General features: G+C 32.0%; 3 protein-coding genes across 5 annotated transcripts in view; 2 read left to right on the forward strand and 1 right to left on the reverse strand.

The window, feature by feature from the left end:
- LOC134280905 (transcription initiation protein SPT3 homolog) overlaps positions 1-1,714 on the forward strand; it is a 61,443-nt gene extending 59,729 nt beyond the window's left edge. Inside the window, exon 11 of the mRNA XM_062763362.1 lies at positions 1,490-1,714. Within this exon, the coding sequence (XP_062619346.1) occupies positions 1,490-1,537 (48 nt within the window). The 3' untranslated portion in view covers positions 1,538-1,714. The remainder of the gene's footprint in view (positions 1-1,489) is intronic.
- Positions 1,715-3,383: 1,669 nt separating this feature from the next.
- On the reverse strand, positions 3,384-11,957 carry LOC134280904 (uncharacterized). Of its 3 annotated transcripts, XM_062763359.1 has the most exons (8): positions 11,882-11,922; positions 9,696-9,739; positions 7,459-7,826; positions 6,347-6,428; positions 5,995-6,140; positions 5,578-5,718; positions 5,060-5,233; positions 3,384-4,664 (listed from the first exon to the last, which is right to left on the reverse strand). In XM_062763359.1, exons 3-8 carry the CDS (start codon positions 7,775-7,777, stop codon positions 4,213-4,215), a joined length of 1,314 nt encoding a protein of 437 aa, XP_062619343.1. In that variant the 5' UTR covers positions 7,778-7,826; positions 9,696-9,739; positions 11,882-11,922; the 3' UTR covers positions 3,384-4,212. The 3 variants fall into 3 exon arrangements, with proteins under 3 accessions (XP_062619343.1, XP_062619344.1, XP_062619345.1); XM_062763360.1 differs by lacking the exon at positions 9,696-9,739 and having other exon boundaries at positions 11,882-11,957; XM_062763361.1 differs by lacking the exons at positions 9,696-9,739; positions 11,882-11,922 and adding an exon at positions 8,159-8,231.
- A 3,111-nt stretch (positions 11,958-15,068) lies between these two features.
- On the forward strand, positions 15,069-17,568 carry LOC134280894 (toll-like receptor 4). The gene has a single exon (XM_062763345.1). It carries the CDS (start codon positions 15,086-15,088, stop codon positions 17,552-17,554), a length of 2,469 nt encoding a protein of 822 aa, XP_062619329.1. The 5' UTR covers positions 15,069-15,085; the 3' UTR covers positions 17,555-17,568.
- The last annotated feature ends 825 nt before the right edge of the window (positions 17,569-18,393 follow it).

An 18,393-nucleotide genomic window follows, 5' to 3' on the forward strand; every position in this document is an offset into this window, starting at 1 on the left:
CTAAGGATGTACACTACCAGACTTTTTTCGGATGCTGACTCTGAGCTACATTTTCCGGTTGAGTGAACAGGTTAATGTTTTTGGTGCAAGTCTCATTTCCAAGTAACTATAAGCCCTATGTTGAGCAAACTTGCATGGGTGATACATCTAAGGATGTACACTACCAGACTTGCTTTGGATGCTGAATCTGACCTACATTTTCCAGATGAGCTAACAGGTTAATGATTTTGGTGCAGGTCTCATTTGCAAGTAAATATAAGCCCTATGTTGACCAAACTTGCATGAATGTTACATCTAAGGATGCATATTACCAGGCTTGCTTCGGATGCTGACTCTGAGCTACATTTTCCGGTTGAGTGAACAGGTTAAAGTTTTTGATGCAGGGTTCATTTCCAAGATACAATGAGCCCTATGGTGACCAAACTTGCATGGATGGTACATCTTGGGATGCATACTACCAGACTTGTTCGGATGCTGAATCTGACCTACATTTTCTTGATGAGTGAACAGGTAAAAGTTTTTGTTGCAGGATTCATTTCCAAGTAACTATGAGCTCTTTAATGACCTAACTTGCATGAATGATACATCTAAGGTTGCATTCTACCAGGCTGGCTTCAGATGCTGAATCTGACCTACTTTTTTTTCTGGATGAGTGAGGAGGTTAAATTTTTATGCAGGTTTCATTTCTGAGTAACTATAAGCCCAATGTTGTGCAAACTCACATGGATGATACATCTTAGGATGCATACTAATGGGCTTGCTCCGGATGCTGAATTCAACATACTTTTTCCAGATAATGGACCAGGTAAAAGTTATAGGAGCAGGTCTATTACCAAGAAACTATAAGGCTTATATAAACCAAACTTGCCCAAATGATGCATCAAGGGATGAAAACTTTCAAACTTGCTTCAGATGCTGGATTTGTAATCACATTTTCGTGATGAAGAACTAGTTTGAAGTTTTTATATAGGTCTATTTAAAAATATCAGATCAAAATTGCATAAATTTTGCATTTTTGGATGTACACTTTTTGTTGGGTAATTGTGTGACTTTGCCTTAAAGCAATACGAGCTGCAACTTTGATGTAAAATATTTTGTTGCAAAATTGTAAATATTAACTACTTCAATGACAAAAAAATTACGTTAACAAACTTCTGTTGTTCATATTTGCGACGGAAAAACTATTTATAAGCCTTGTTTGCATCAAAATTGCATTATTGTCGTCCTGTACAATAATGCTTTCTTATATAAAACTGTATATTATATTGCATAAAGAAGTATTTCTTCTGCTTTATTCAAGTCTAATTGATCATAAAGGTTTAAGTTACATAAAATTTATCATAATAACACATTTTAACAGCAAAATAAAATTTTCAAATATGCAGCTCATATTGCTTTAATTAAAGACAACATTCGTTGAGGTGAGCTCTGTAATCTCTGATTACCTATGTTTTTGTTCATGTATCAATTCAATTTCTTTTTTTTTCAGAAAACAAATCCCATGGTTCCTCCTCACACACGGCTTTTGTGTTTATGATGCCTCATTAAACATACAGGCTCTATGAAACATACCATATGTTTGCTGAATCTACATGTATTTCCTGCTGTAGGAATGTTAAGGGGTTCAACAGATGTTCTGTGACAGATTCATGTTGCATGTACCTTAATCTGTTTTATTTCCCTTTATAAGAGGGAAATTCAGCATATTGAAGAGGTGCTATTACAAGCCCATGTAAAAGGGCTAAATAGAAACTTAAGAATTGTATGATTTTATTCCACTTCACATCAATGTGTTCACAAAGTATAAATTGTGACAAAGAATGTTACATGTATATGTAAATATTACATAGAGTATCATTCTAAATAAAATTTATGTAAAAAAAATGGAGTTCTGCCTTCATGAGCAATCTTTCAATATATACAGAACAAAATGCTTACAAAGCTCGATACTGTATAACAGATTTTCTGCAGTTGTCCATGTTTTTCATTAAGGACATATCCTTCAAATTTACATTTGCAAAATATTCCTGACATGAAATATACTATATGTGTTCATAAATTGGTGTATTCAAAATTATAAATTACAGAAATCTAATCTAAAATTGAAGAATTTTATTTCTTGTCTTTTGTCATGTTTGTGGTCAAATAGCAAAATATTTCCAACTGCAAAAAATACAAATTGTTTGTATATAATATGTACATTCGCCACATACTTTTCTGGGTAATAAATATAAAACAAATTATAAAATTCAGACTAACAGTCCAGACAAAACGTAGAATAAATCTTTAAAAAATCACACAAAAAATTATATGTATACTGTTGAACCTCAGTATCTTGAACACCAAAATCTCAATTACAATGGATATACCAAAGTAGCTTTGTAGTGCCAAACACTTAAGCATTTTATTTTAATATCTCGTATCCTAGGATATCTGGGATTTCTCTGTCTCATTGAGTTAAAAAATAATGAGGTTTGACTGTATAATAACTCAAACACGCATTATACACTGTAGGGGGAAATAACTTAAGAAATTGATCTGACATCAATTGCACACTGTTAAGCAAAGAAGATTGATGTAATCACCTATTTGACTTTGCTTTGCTATATGTAACTATGTGAAAGTTATCATATGATTCAACATCTCAAATTTGCTTCACATTTTCAGTGACAAGTAGCTAAATGATGGAAAAAAATTAGCTGGGTTTTGACTTAATCGAATCTTAGAACTCCACATTAAAGAACAGACGTTTCATTTAGTATTAGTGCGAGATCTTTGGAAATCGTTAAGTTACAGTGAAGAAACTTTAGATAGAGATTAAAAATGTGGTAGTAATGAGAAAAAATAATGTAGCTATCAAAATAAACACGAGCAAGTTTATTATATATCTAATTAACAAAAAAAGTTAATTACAGCAAGACACGGTTATAACGAAGTTGCTGGGACCTATGAAATTACTTTGCTATATCCGTAATTCGTTATAACCATATATGACATTCATTAAATTTATATAGCTGGGAGTCCAAGATGACTTCGCTATATCCGTAAATTCGCAATATCCGTGTTCGTACTAAACAAGTTTTGCTGAACTGGTAAAGCTCTTTTGTAGAGACTGAAGATCAGACATGCAATTTAGAACCAGAGGTAAACATTCAATCCATTTAGAAATCACAGTGTGAAAGAGCAGTGAAAAGGGTAGAAAATGAAGAATTTAGAGTAATATTACTTCAATAATGCAAGAAATTAGTGTTCAAGTTAAACATGAATGACAGTTTTAGAGTACACATTTTAGTATTTTAATTCATGTGTTCAAAAACCTGTGAATTATGTCTATTTGGTATTTTTACATTTGGTTTTAATGATAACTATAATTACACGAGGGAAAGAAGAATCATATGCATGATTTATGTACATATACAAAGTACAGTTAAAGTAAATCTAAAATTAAAGGTGCAAATTGAAATATTATATAAAATGGGGCACACTCATTCTATAAGTGGTACAGTAAAAGTTGCTAATACTCCTTCAAAAATTTTGCAGCTACATTTTATTTGACATGGCACTAAGTACTTGTGTATTTTGTAAATTCCTCCTATGCAAAAGTTGAAGTTAAATGATACATAATAAAACAAAGAATTTGTTTGTAGATGATGCATATGATATTATACATAATACTGTATACCTTTCTAAACTCACAAAAGAAGGATTTCATTAAAGAATACTTATTTTGTAAAGAAAATTACACGTCTGATAAAAAAAAATCCACTAAAGCCTAATATTTGGCACAATATCCCTGCTTGGGCAATACTATAACTCTACTTTAAAGCACTTGTGAAAATGTACAACACTGATCAAAATCTAAATTAAAATAACACATCTAAGAAATGATGGCATTTATGGATATGAAGAGTTAAGGCATTAATACTTGTATAATAAAATTCACATTTCCCAACAAAAAAAAGGATGGGGTTTACTGATCTGCTATAAACTTGAACAAAATGTTTGTAATTCTACAAACACATATATGAAAAAATAAAACAAGACAAAGAAACAAACAATACAGAAAAGGCCGAGTATCTGAAATTGCCATTCACGTTATGTGTTGTTTTTCTTTTGTGTATCACATGTATTGTACTTCACAAACTTTACACAGTGGTGAGAAACCAAAAAAAAGTTCCTTCCTAAGGAGAACTAAAAATATTTAGGCTTTTTTCAGTTTCCTAATTTGCAAACTGCTGTAGCTTCTCTAAAATCTATGTTCTCAACAAAAGTATAGTTGGGAACTTGATGAAAATACCACTTAATTAAGGCGGTCTGAGGGGAAATACCCACTTCACTTAACTTGGAAGAGAATCTTTTGTTCATGGTCATTGTATGAATGGGACAGGAGGTCAGATATATCCCATCCTGCTTTGACTGCAGAACAGGAGAGAGTTTGGAGAGAATAAAGCTCCTGTGTTGATCCAGTATAGAAATGTCTGTCTGGCTACAGGTGGAGAAGGGGCAGGTTACTCCTATAGCGTTCTTACTGTACCAGGAATCGTGCAGGGAGTTCAGGAAAAAGACAGGTGTGAACAGATGTTTGTAGAAGAAGGTGGGCTGTAGACACTGCCACTGGTCAGTGCTGTGCATCTTCTGGGTACACTCCTGAATACTTTGGGCACCTTGTTATAGAAAAGATTACAAGTCAAATATATCTGACATTTATCTCATAAAACATGTTAATAGTGAAGTACCAGTACCATAGACAAACTCATCAAAAATAAGTTCATACACTGTTATACATTTTTACTTTCAAGAATGAAAATCTCTCAAACGTAAGCATAAAATTCATTTGATGCACATTTGCGGTAATGCTGTTGCAGTAAGTGAAGAAGAAATGAAGCTCTGTGCAGTGAGAAAACAACTCAAATTACATAACTACTTCGGCATACTATTAAAAGCCCAACCAAATCCTGGTACCAGTTGATTCATGGTACTTGATAAATTACTCTTACCTCTAGGGTTTTCCTGTACATAGCTATCTATGAAAAATGAAAATAAATGTTTGACATTGTACCTTGTATGTTATGGAGGTAGAAAGTATTCTTGAAGATGTTCCTCATCATGTGCTGTCCAGTTTGCTCGGGGTTGTCCACAAACATGCTGCCGTCCACCACCAGGTGGAGTGAGTTGACCCCGCTCAGCCTCACTCTCAGGAAGTCAGCGTTAACTGTAGCCCCCACTCCTCCAGCTATATATAACGACATGACAATAAATTAATTTACTGGAAAATTTCAAAAGTTCATTGAGTAAAATAACTAAAAGTTAGTATTTTTCTTGAACATTTTATGGCTAAGTCTAAGACATAACTAGATCGATGCTCCTAGCTGTTTGTCTTGTTAATAAAAACGATATTTCTCATGGATTTCAAAAGAAATCCAAATGTTCATGTTGTTTCGTGCTTTAATTTTGCTAGAGTTTAAGGATGACAAACACAAAATTATATGTACTTTAATGAAGATAACATGTAAGTATTTAGAAGTCTTTAGAAGATAAGTCTACGTTAACCCTGTTACCTATAAATTCCCTGTTTACCTGAGGACCCTATGAGGATGACCTGGTCAGCCGTTCTGAGTTCTGTGTGTTCCACTAAGTAGTCGATCAAAGCATTAAACACCTGAAAACCCGTCAGGTACAACTTCTTAGATTTGTGGCTGATGACATTGCTCCTGTTTCCTGTTAAAAAAATTACAAGAACTGATCTCAGAATATACATATGAAAATGTGACTGAAACATTCAGGGACTAAACCTTTTGACCTTCTCAATTCTGTTGAAATTTGAAGTATTTTGAGACACCTCTTTTTGTCATGTATATAAAATTGAAGATAAATTTGCTAAATGCTTCAATATCTTACAATCCATGTACATAGTTAAGTCTATCAGCTATAATAGATTATTTTCAGTACAGTCTTGAACCAAATCAAAAACTGTACATAATAATCTCTAACTACCTAGAAAGGAGCCCCCATCACAGTAAAGGAAATCCACCATATTCCACATGTGAAATTTGGGGTTTTCTGACTCACTAGGAGAAAGAATTCCATTAAAAGCTCGGAACATAGGAGCCTCTACACTGGACCCAAGCTCTGTCAGACTCCTGTTAATATAAAATTCTCAATTAACATTCAATTATTTAACCTTGTAAGAATAAATGATCAGTAATTTGATTGATTGTATTATTACATGTACATCCAATTCATGAAATTTTCACATATATAGAAACATCATCATATACAGGTAAAGGGCTTTAAATTTTGATCAGTGAGAGTGAAGATTAAAACTTGCATGTCTTTTTAATTTTACCTGCTGTAGCATTCCTCCACAGAGGAGCACCAAGCACCTGCAGGAAGATGTACAATCCACTTGTTCAGGTTGGGACTCTTCCCTAAAAGAAGCAATAAATATACAGTATACATGTATATACTGTTAGTTTAACAACTCATCCTTGCCTCTTTTTCTGTGTCAACTATCCCTATCTATGGCATGCTACGTGTACTGTAAAATCACATATTTTCATGAGGTCAAATTTCGAGGTTTGAGGAAAAAATGTAGGTTTGTGGGGATTTAATTTCATGGATGGAGGATTGTTGAGTTGTAACATCTGTGAAAAATTACATTACATGGTGGACATAAATTCATGGGTCTCTCATAACTTGAAAACCACGAAAATTAACCTCCCATGAAAATTAGTTATTTCACAGTATGTGGTTACAAGATGAATACTATAAACCAAATTTTATTTACAAGCGAGAAATATCTAAGTTACACAACTTTTTCTTACAAATATTCTTGTCGAGAACTAATTATTCATGTATTTATGTGGAAGGCTGCCCTACTCATGAAAATACTGCAGTAAGTACTTGAAAATGTCCTCCAAGCTAAAGAATCACGAATAAAGATGTTGCAAATAATAGTTGGTTTACAGTATTGATGCTTTTCTGCAGTTATATATACATGTACAATTTAAAAACTGTAAAAATTCCTCCAGCAAAAAGACCAGCATGCAAAAAAAATACCCAGCTGAAGTACATGGTGCAATTCATTACCTACGAGACTTAGATGAGAATTGTATGTGCATGTGATTTTCTGGTTAAGCAATCATTCAATCTGAAATGCATTGAAGTATAAACAAAATAATGAAGTTTAAAAAGATTAAATAATGACAATTGTAACTTCTTGACAACTTCCAAAAAGAGGGTTTTATCACAGCAGAACAAAAGAAAAAGCTATTGCAAACTTAAGACTTTCACATTTTATAAACATGTATATGCAGTAACATATTTATGTCTTCTTCAGAATTATGCTCTGCAATCTTTACAATGTATCAGGACTGATTGTTTCTACTCTTGCAGCATTTTGGTTTACAATATGTTGGCAGTGCACACATCAATTTAGGTTTGTGTAATAATTCTTACCATATCTGATGTAATACCCCGGTGGAGAGCCGTCCAGACAATACGCCCCTCTGGAGAACGCAAACTTCTCTGGTAGAACAACCAGTTCCCCATCAGTGTCAGAATTAGAGTGATATTGAACGAACACCACGCGCACATTGGAGATGGCTCGCAGCACCAGAATCACTATGATAACTACCACAAAGAGACAGATGTGGACGTATAGCCGCCGGAATCCACACGTTGTGGGCAAAATGGTGGGTCGCTGAAGGTTACGTCCTACAGGAATAAATACCATGGCCTTTCCTTCTTCTTTGTCCTTGACATCACCGTCAGCCATTAGTAGTCGGAGTCCGATGTACTAGTATCCTCTTGCTTCATGTCAGCACCTGAGGGTTTATTGCAGCATTTTATAACACAGATGGTCACAACGTACATAACAATAATGACCACTGCAAATATTATTCCCATTTCAGTGATGAATAATAATTAATACAAGGAGAATTAAAATGTAAATGTCTTAGAAAAGTGAATAGGTAGAAATGTAAAAGTGACAGCCACTATTTGACCTTTTGACCTCTATTTCTTATTATGTAGAAATTAATCTCTTAAAATGAGAGTCAATGTCCGCTGAAAAGGCAACATATGGTGAAACGTCACTTACAAAGCAACACTTAAATATAATACATGCAACCATATAAATTACAGCAATGCAACAGACCTTTTACTTTCAGTGTTTCCAATTAAAACCCACTGTCCATGCACTGACTTTTCTACAAATTCTGTTTTCACCAGGGATGGGGTCAATTACATAGGAAAGTAATTAATTAAATTACAATTGCTTTCCCAAAACCTTCAATTAAATTACCATTACATGGATTTTGAAATGTAATTAATTAAATTACAATTACATGTACTTTGCAAATGTAAGTAATTAAATTACACATTACATTCAAGAAAACATGTATAAATTATAATGTAAATAGTGATGTACATTCCTTTATATTTATATCAGATTATTTTACAACATTTTTTGACAATAATATTATTAAAATGTTCATACAATTTTCAATTACTGTATCTCCTAACCTACATCTATTAGATTTGAAGATTTTCCTGGCACACTGGATTCTTTCCACTGGTGGGCAAAATTTGTGACAGGAATACATAGATGCTGACTAATAGAAAGTTTACTCATGGTTTTACCTTAATTCATATGTTAAAAAATTTGGAATCATGAAACATTAGATTAAATTTATGTTGAAAGTACAATTTCAACATTGAACATATAAAGATATTCTCAGAATGTTGGTATTTGACTTATTCTGTGCCAAACTAAAATTTAAAGTCAAAGTATGTGTATAAAAATACCAAGAGACAAGGTCAAAATGTGTGAAAAATATCTATTAAGGAATATGTACATGACCCTAGGGCACTAATTAGCACCTGATAATAACTTCTAACACAAGCTGAAGATATTGCAAACAAGAGGATTAGAAGCCATTGGACTACTTATTTTGATATGGATTAATTAATTAAAAAATCAAAATATAAATTTTATTTCTACTCTTTACTAAGATTAATTTGATTTAAAAGTTTTTAAGAAAATAAAATAGGGCAATATTTAATCAGCAAGTTACTTAAAAAGGGAAATATGACTATGTTAAAATTCTTTTGAAGAAATTCTACTATCAGAATATTTGCTCCAAAAAAGCAGTTAATCTTTCTTAAATCATGTTTATGAAATTGTGAGGAAAAACTTTTCAACAATGAAAACTGAATCATAAAAATACATTTACATGTACTTCCTTAAAGTTAATGTTAAACCTTCATATTGTGTCTATTCAACAGTTGCACACATTTAAGAAGGAAAATGTCTGTGAACTTTTTTGTTTTGTTCATGTTTTATGTTTACTTTTCATGTTATATATAGTTGAAAACACTGAAGGACTTGTTAATTTACATAAATGACAAAGTTATAGATGTCAGACAGCCAGGTGTTTTAAATAAAAAACCTAATAAATCAGAAAGGTACATTGCCATATAAGCTCACCTGAGCTGAAAGCTCAGATTAAGAAAATTAAAGATATAAATCTTTTCCCTGCCTCCAATAATTAAATTATGGTACCATCCTTATATATATTCTAAAATCATCCCTTTAACTATTTTTTCCAATGTATGAGAGAGAAATTTAGATATTTGTTTGCACAACCACCCTATTTTACACTGTATAAATACCAGCTGTGTATATTGTTTACCTGTATGTACTCACATTCTGTCCCATGTGCTTCATACAAGTTACCTGTACATTGTAAAAATCAGAAGATTCCTAAACAACATTACAAATGAAATAGTTCATACTAGGGATGTGCAATTTTATCGGTATACCGGTATATCGCGATTTTTTGTTGCGTGATACGTATCGTGATACGGAGACCTAAATACCGGTCTTTAGGTATATATTATAAAGTCCAGGAATTATTCCTCATTGTTCAATATTTCAAATTTCACTCACAGAAAGTCTAAAAAATGTTGTAAAAGGTAAATTTTCTCCAAACATGACAATTTTATGTACATAAAAGATTTAAAATAGTGAAATTTTGTTTTTCAAGCATATTTTAAAGAAAAATAAGGACCATTCATTTAAAATCATTTGAAAATTGCTGTAAAAATATCATCATATTATCGTGATATTTTGGGAAAAAATTGTGATATATTGTGATACGAAATTTTTGGCAATACCCATCCCTAGTTCATACTTTATTTTGAAATACTTAAAGCATATGAACGAAAACCATTTCCCCTAAATCTCATTCACTGTATGAGCTAACAATTTGTGAGGTGTGTGTGTGTTCTTTTGTAGCAGTCATAGAAGTAGCTAATGGATCTTCAAGGCATATATTAGTGATTTTATGATTAAAAGTATGGCATACTGAAAATATGGGTACAATGACCCTGTAATTGGAAGTAAAATGAGAATACTAATAGTTAGCCCATTATTTACACACTGAGCTGTCCATAGATTTTTCTGTTATTTCCCAATCACAACAAGGAGCACACAGCTGGTGTGACCAGTCAGCAGGGAATGTTCACTCAAGTCCTTGCTTGAAATCGACCAAAATTCAGTGTTAATTCTAATGCAGGCATTTTGGAGTTTATTGTAGTAGTGTAAGATACATGGCATCCTTCATAGTTATTTAACCCTCTAGCTCATTCAGCAGAGCTCTGGATTGGCAACCCAGAGACGGTCAGACCCGGGTTCAATCCCTAGCAGAGGCATGTAAAATGTCTCTTGTTACACTTTTGCAAAGTTTATTTAATCATATTTAATAGTACAACAGCAGCTATTTTAAAGCAATATTTAATACTGTAGAAACATGTAACACCTTTTAACAGAGCCTGCTCTCTGGGATATTGTTGTGGTATGTTACACATTGTTATATCAAGTACAGCTGCTGATAATATGCATGATTTTATAGCATGTATTGTATGCTCTGTCTAATTTTTCAGTAAACAGCTGTTTAGCAGGTCCACTCCAAAGGTTATTTCTACCTACATAACAATTAATAGCTATGTAGGTATTTAAACCTAGTACCCAAAGTAGCTATTTTTACCTACTTTTTGTATTTTCTGCATTTTATGGCCAAATTAACACATGAACAGTGCAACATGGTGAACTTTAAATTCCTTGATACATTCACACTGATGATCATGATGATGGATATGAAAAAAAAATTAGCCAAAAAATGATTACTTCTTATATTATCAATTTTGCATGGAAACTAATGTAAAATTGCCGATTCAGTAAGTAATCATTTTTTGACCAAAATTTTATTGCATTCATCAATGTGACTGTATCAAAAAATAGGGTATTCACCATGTTGCACCATTTGGTCTTTTGGTCACAAAATGCAAATAATACAAAAAGTAGGTAAAAATAGCTACTTTGGGTAGGCTTAAATACCTATATAGCTATTAATAGCTACATAGGTAGAAATAGTTTTTGGGACTGGACCTGTTTACTTATTCTGATTTCTACTGTTTAATTACACAATCACCGTCAACCCCTGACCACTTAATCAGTTAATGTGTTATTTTATTTAGTCTAGTGCAGCAGCTTCATAGGTATAACCTGGTAACAACTAAACACTACACTAGGATCAATAATTCATTAATTGTACATTCCTTGTCATTTTAGATCGAGTAACTTAACCATTGAGAGATTTTCTTGATTTAAACCCAGCATGCAAACATAGATCTATCAGACTAATGTATATTTAATGATAAAAGAAAAACTGTTTAGCCATTAGGCCTACTGTAATACAAAAAGTTCAATTTGTTCATTTTTTTTAACAAAGCTCTTTTTTGACATCGTGTTCATTGAACATTTTCATTCGTATTCCATTCTTTTCTTCTTTGAAAAAAACTAAAAGGGGATACTCACTTCTATTTTCTCTGCATTTCGATAGCCGTATCTAAGCTATTTTCTCTCAATGTTGACCCCTTTGTCGAAGTTCCAGATTCTTGCTCGAGGAAATTCGGAATTATATTCTAAAGATGAGAATAATGTATGATCGGTTCATAAATTTCCGGAAAAATGAAAATCTATGCACTCAAGACGTAAATATTAAAACAAAAATAAATGAATTAATTAAATGCATATATACTTTCTCTAATACATACATAATGTTTTAAAAATCGTGATTTTCAAAAATGAATTCTTGTATATTTAGATAAAATATGTTCATTTTCCTAAACAGTCTGAAGAGAAGGGAACATACTAAACAGCTAAAGACCTCATATTCTGACCTGATGAAAAAATATCACATAAAATTATCAATTTAAACTTTAAAAAACATTTATACTTTTAGTAAATAGCAGAGAATGATCCCCAAAGCTAAAAAGATTAAAAGTAATGTTTATTTCAAGTCTTAAAAAACGAAGGAAAATCTCTGTAAATTGTCGTTCCTCTGAGCCGATGGTAAAAAATCATATACATGTATTTTTATAAATGACTTTCAAGGGGAGCAGATTTTAAATGACATATTTTTTAAAATTCTTTTAGAAAATCAAAGACTTTAAACTGGTTTTGAGACAAATATTTTTGCCAGAATTAAAGAAAACAATTGACCTGATGATTTGAAATGACCTTATGATTTCATATTAAAGACCTGATATTTTTCCATGACCTGATATTTCTAAATGATATGTGATTTTTTTTTTTAAATGACCTGATTTATTCTTACAGTATATTTTTTAGGAAAATAAAGCAAATTCAATGTTAAACTTCATAAAATTTGAATATTTGCAGCAATTCCATTTCATTTAAAAATATCAGGTCTGTAAAGTTAAAAAAATCAGGTCATTCAAAATATCTGGTCATCAAGTTTTGTGAATATACCTTCATACATAGCAAAAACATCTACTTATTATCCACTAAAAGTGTATTTTAGTATAGTATTAGCCACTATCATTAATAATTTTGCACCAGAAATATATATGTTGAAATTGATAAATTGTAAAAATTTTTATATAACAAATAAGGTCTTTAGTATATCAGGTCTTTAGTATGTTCCGAAGAGAAGTAGTATTAAAAATATTCAGTTTAAATTCGTCTTTGTCCTGTCTTTAAAAACATTTATACCAGCAGAAATGGTCCCCAAAGCTAAAACGATTAAAAGTAATGTTTATTTCAAGACTTAAAAAAACGAAGAAAAATCTCTGTAAATTGTAGATCTCATTTAAAATATCATATACATGTACGGTAATAATAAATTAAGTTTTATTATTACCGTATACGATTTTTAAAATAATTATTGCACCTTTGTTACATAAAAATGCCCGGCATGGCGGTTATATTTTCAGAAAATAACCGATATGTACAAGTTCAAGTTCCTTTTATTTACCCAAACCAAGATTGGTATATGGGGTTCAAATAACATATATACAAAATATATACACTGGTCAGAGGTACATCATTTCTATATAACAAAAAGGTAACATATGAATAAAGGAGGAAAGAGTTTAAAATGAGCTGGAAAATATATCGAGGAGAGACGGTAAATTTTTAAAATAAACATGCATAACTGTTTCAACACCCAGTTTATTGGTATAACATCAGTTTCATAAATTTGATAACATTTCTATGTGAATAATAATTTAATTTCATTCATTTGATGTAAGAAAAAAAGAATTTTAAAATTACTTCAATACAAAATTTATGTAACTAAGGTTTTTACATTCATTTTATACGATATAAAGTAATTTTTTATCCAATCAAATACATCGTTACAACCAGAATTAAATTATATTCTAATAAATAATGAAATTCATCAGCAGTTTGAGTACTGTTACAAAGTTTACATATTCTATCACACGGTGGTATACCATGCCATCTTCCAATCTCTACCGCGGTAAATGATAATTTGCAGTACGAAATTTTATAAATATTTTTCTAAATTTAGGAGATAACTTATCAATATAACGTTCTAATCCAAAGTTTTGTTTAAATATTTTGTAGATCTGTCCTTTTGAAGAGTTATTTACGCCACTAGACCACTTTTGAATAAATTGATCTTTCACAGTGGCATGTATCCATTTACAATTTATATTGACAGCCTGTTCGTACCATACATTTGATAAACCACACATATTACATATTTTCTGTATAAAATCTAACCATGGGTTTGTTAAATTTCCATCACAATACTGTTTAAACATATGCTTATATAAAACATTTACAATTTTATTTGATGGGCCGGAAAAAAGCTTTGCCCAGTAAGAAATCATTCTACAATACACCGAGATATACAAAGGAAAGCGACCTGTTTCACCATAGACCATGTACGATGGCGTGAAAGTATATATATATATATATATATATATATATATATATATATATATATATATATATATATATATATATATATATATATATATATATATATATATCTTGTATAAATACCTATAATTTTATGGCCTAGGTTGAATTTCCACGAAATCCTGGAATTTTCATCATGCATTGATTATATTTTGCAGCAAAGTTTTAGAATTAAGAAATGTTTTGTTCGACAAAATTCACATCTTTCAATAATGAGAAATATAGCTTAGTTTACATATATATGTACTTAATTGATAATAAAATTTGTTTTTTCATGCATTTAACGCTAGTTTATGAGATATTTTGCATGCTGGTTCACACATCTTAATTATAAATAAAGGTTGGTAATTAACGCCAGTCTATATATACACACAAGTGGCTAATTTTGCACATTTTATTTATAAATTTGTTTTACAATATTGAACATTGCCCTTATTTTGAGTGTTCCCACAATTTGAACTCGTTTAGCATATTTTCGATTTACCTTTTATTTACATTAATATAAGGAAATTAATTGAACAACAATATAAATACTACATGCTTGTCCATGTATTTCTAAAAATCTATGCAACACCGTACTGGAAAACACTTATAAATCGCGATCTATGTGTTTGATTAAAGTCCTCTACTATTTCCGCCATGTTGGATTGCCTATTAAAATCATGTGGAATTCACACGATCACTCATTTACTATGAAATATACAGCTGTATTTACAAACCATATCTTCTCATATTTTGGAGATGGAAACCCTCATTGGAATTATTGTCATGGTAGGTTGCAATGTTAAAGGCGAAACAGATGATTTTCAAAAGCAGATAATGTGTACATATACACAGGAAACAGACGGACTAAGCGTGGACTGCTCTGGCCTTGATTTGCATTCCATTCCCGATTTTTGTAACAGCAACACCACGATTGATCATTCCATTCCACCTAGTGAAATAATCAACCTTGATTTATCTTACAATGCAATAAGTAGTATCGTGCAAAACCCGTTTCATTGCCTGTTCAGCCTCCGGGTTTTGAATTTAAAAAACAACAAAATAACATTTTCCAATTACAACGAAAGCTTGTTTGCACCATTGGCATCGTTGCGTCAACTAAATCTCAAGAACAACCGAGATGGATTTTTCAATAGTATAGTGTTAGCAGAGTTGCAAAGTTTAGAAGTGCTCCGGATGGATGCTTCCAGTGAAAATCAGTTCGGAGAACCTTTTGCATTTTTGAAGTCGTTGCATACACTTGATCTTTCTGGAAGAACAGGAAAGTGTTACTTATGGCACATAAAAAATACAACATTTGAGAATTTGATATATCTGAAGGTATTAAACCTTTCTTCGTGCAAGATAAAAAATATCGATAATGGCACTTTCAGCTTATTTCAAAATCTGACTGAATTATATCTATCCTATAACCAAGAACTGGGTTTCCAAGCATTACAAAATATAACATTTAATCTGAAAAACACTAAGATTGAACGACTATATTTAGACAACATCCGGTGCTTCATGGGGCCGGGAACTACCCTTTGTCGTGAACACTTGGCGGAACTCTCACAAACCTCTATTAAAGAGTTAAACTTGGCCGGAAATAGACTGGAATGGATGGAAATGGGTGTTCTGAAAAACTTACCGGAAAGCCTGGAGAATTTTTCATTAGCATATAACAGACTTTCAACCGGGATGTATTCATTTGAATACAGTTTCCTCGCCGGTTTGAAAGAAATAGATCTAAGCCACCAGCTAAATCCTCCTAGTATCATAACAAAAGTATTCCAAGCCTGCAACGAAAATCAAGACGAACATATTTGTTCTACGGAATATGTTTCAGATCCATTTATTAAAAGTGAGCAATTCGAAAATAAGCCAGGTTTGATACTAACATTTACCTTTCCACCTAAACTTGAGGTGCTGCTCTGGGAATCAAGTCGCTTATATGGAAGATTAATGAGCTTTGGAATAAAGACAGCATCTTTGAGATCGATCTATATGAGGAACAATATTTGGTACAACTGGATTGGTCCCCTATATGGATTTGAAAATGTCACAACGGTAGATCTATCGATGAACTTTTGTAACAACCTTTCTACAGAATTTTTTACGTATTTCCTTAATGTCAGAAGGTTAAACATGTCAGGGAACTATCTCGGCAAAAGTCTATCTCTCGACCTCACAGGAGGGACATTTAAAAATCAGTTAAATTTGGAACTATTAGATTTATCAAGCAATGGAATTGAAATTCTCCATACAGATATTTTTGCGAACGCCTCAAATATAAATCATCTGATACTAAATGGAAACAGATTATACAAGTGGGATGTCAAAATCGACCACATGTGGAACATGACCTTTCTTGATCTCTCCGATAATCGCCTGACAAGCTTCGAACCAACAGCCATTCAAAATCTGGAGTATCTTTTCAATAATGGAAATCCAAATTTAACAGTGGACTTGGCTAACAACCGACTCTCCTGCAGCTGCAAAAACATCAAATTCCTAATATGGCTTGTATCATTTAAGTCCCATTTCAAAAATTTTGAAAACTACACATGCTTGGAAGACTCATCTCCCCTTCAGCAATCTCTTGATATGTTAATAACAGATTGTAAGTCTTTCCTTCTCTGGTATATCGTTGGCTCCATTTCTGGTACTTTAGTAATGAGTTTGACCGTCAGCTATCTGATTTATAAAAACCGATGGAAAATACGATACATCAGATATATTGCCAATAAAAAACTTCGTGGGTATCATCGACTTCAGTCTTGCTCTGATGGAGATTTCGAATTTGACGCTTATGTTTCATATTCTACTGAAGATCTATCATTTGTGAAAAACGAAATGATTCCCAACATAGAAGAGCAATCTGATATAAGACTAGCAATAATGCAGAGAGATATGGAACCTTGTGGCGACCACGCCACAAATATAATGGACTACATCAGCAGAAGTAAGCGAACTGTATGCGTGGTTTCCAAAAACTATCTGGAGTCGGACTGGCAGGATTACGAGTTAAACATGGCCAGAATGGAGGGCATCAGTTCACGGAAGTCGCTCAAGTTTGTGTATCTTATACTTATGCCAGATGTTTGTCAGTCGAAGTATCCAAGGAAAGCACGTGACTTCATCAAGAAAGGTTGTTTCATAGAGTACCCCGATGATCCTCTTGGTAATATGGTGTTTTGGGAAACTTTGAAAAAAGAAATACAAAAAGACATGTTGCTTGCTTCTGTACTATAGTTTATAAAAAATCATCTTTTCGTGTCATTTTTTTTTAAGTTTCAGTTAAATCATTAAAGTTAATTATTATTTTTTTTTGTATTTTTTTAATGAATAACAAATATATTGATTGATACTCTGATTTGAAATGTGAAATAGTTTATGTGAAGATAAAAAAAAAACTATAATATAATGTGTCACAGATGAGTAGAAATAAATTTCTAGTATTTTCCCGGAATTTCCCGTTTGCCCGATCGTGACAAGGAGCACACAGCGGATGTGATCAGTAATAGAGGATGCTTACTCCTCTATGGGACCTGATCCCACATCTGAGGTTTTTAGTGTCTGTTATGATCTGACAATGATTTTTTTTTTGTTTCAATGGACTTTTTTAGCTTGATTACTGTTTATCTTCATATTTTGTGTTGATTAAAAATAAGGCAAAATTACATTAGCGCTTCCACGTTATTTTTTAAGACTCATGTAGCAAATAAATTTTCAATTGCCTTGAAAAAATATTATTAAGCATTAAATTTTTATCATTTCAAACCATTTTAAGGTAGACTGGAAACATAAAATTTGAAACAAACAAAAATAAGAAGATTTTTGTTAAAATTAAAAATAATTTACAATTACTAGTGTATGGCAATGTCAGCCAATGAAGTCAAGTGCACAATTTAATTAAAGGAGCAATTTCCAAAGTACAAAATTACTCTGTACAAAACGGTACCGATCTTGAATTCATTACAGAAATTTCCTCTAAACTTTTGCTATAACAATTCGACAGATTTTCTGCCTCTTGTTCATTGTTACAAGTCATTAAAGGCGCATAAACACAGATTTGAAGTTAATTTTTTCTC

The sequence above is a fragment of the Saccostrea cucullata genome, unplaced genomic scaffold (genome assembly GCF_032062105.1).
Source record: "Saccostrea cucullata isolate Sc308-1 unplaced genomic scaffold, CSIRO_AGI_Scuc_v1 ctg422, whole genome shotgun sequence".
Taxonomy (NCBI): Eukaryota; Metazoa; Mollusca; class Bivalvia; order Ostreida; family Ostreidae; genus Saccostrea; species Saccostrea cuccullata.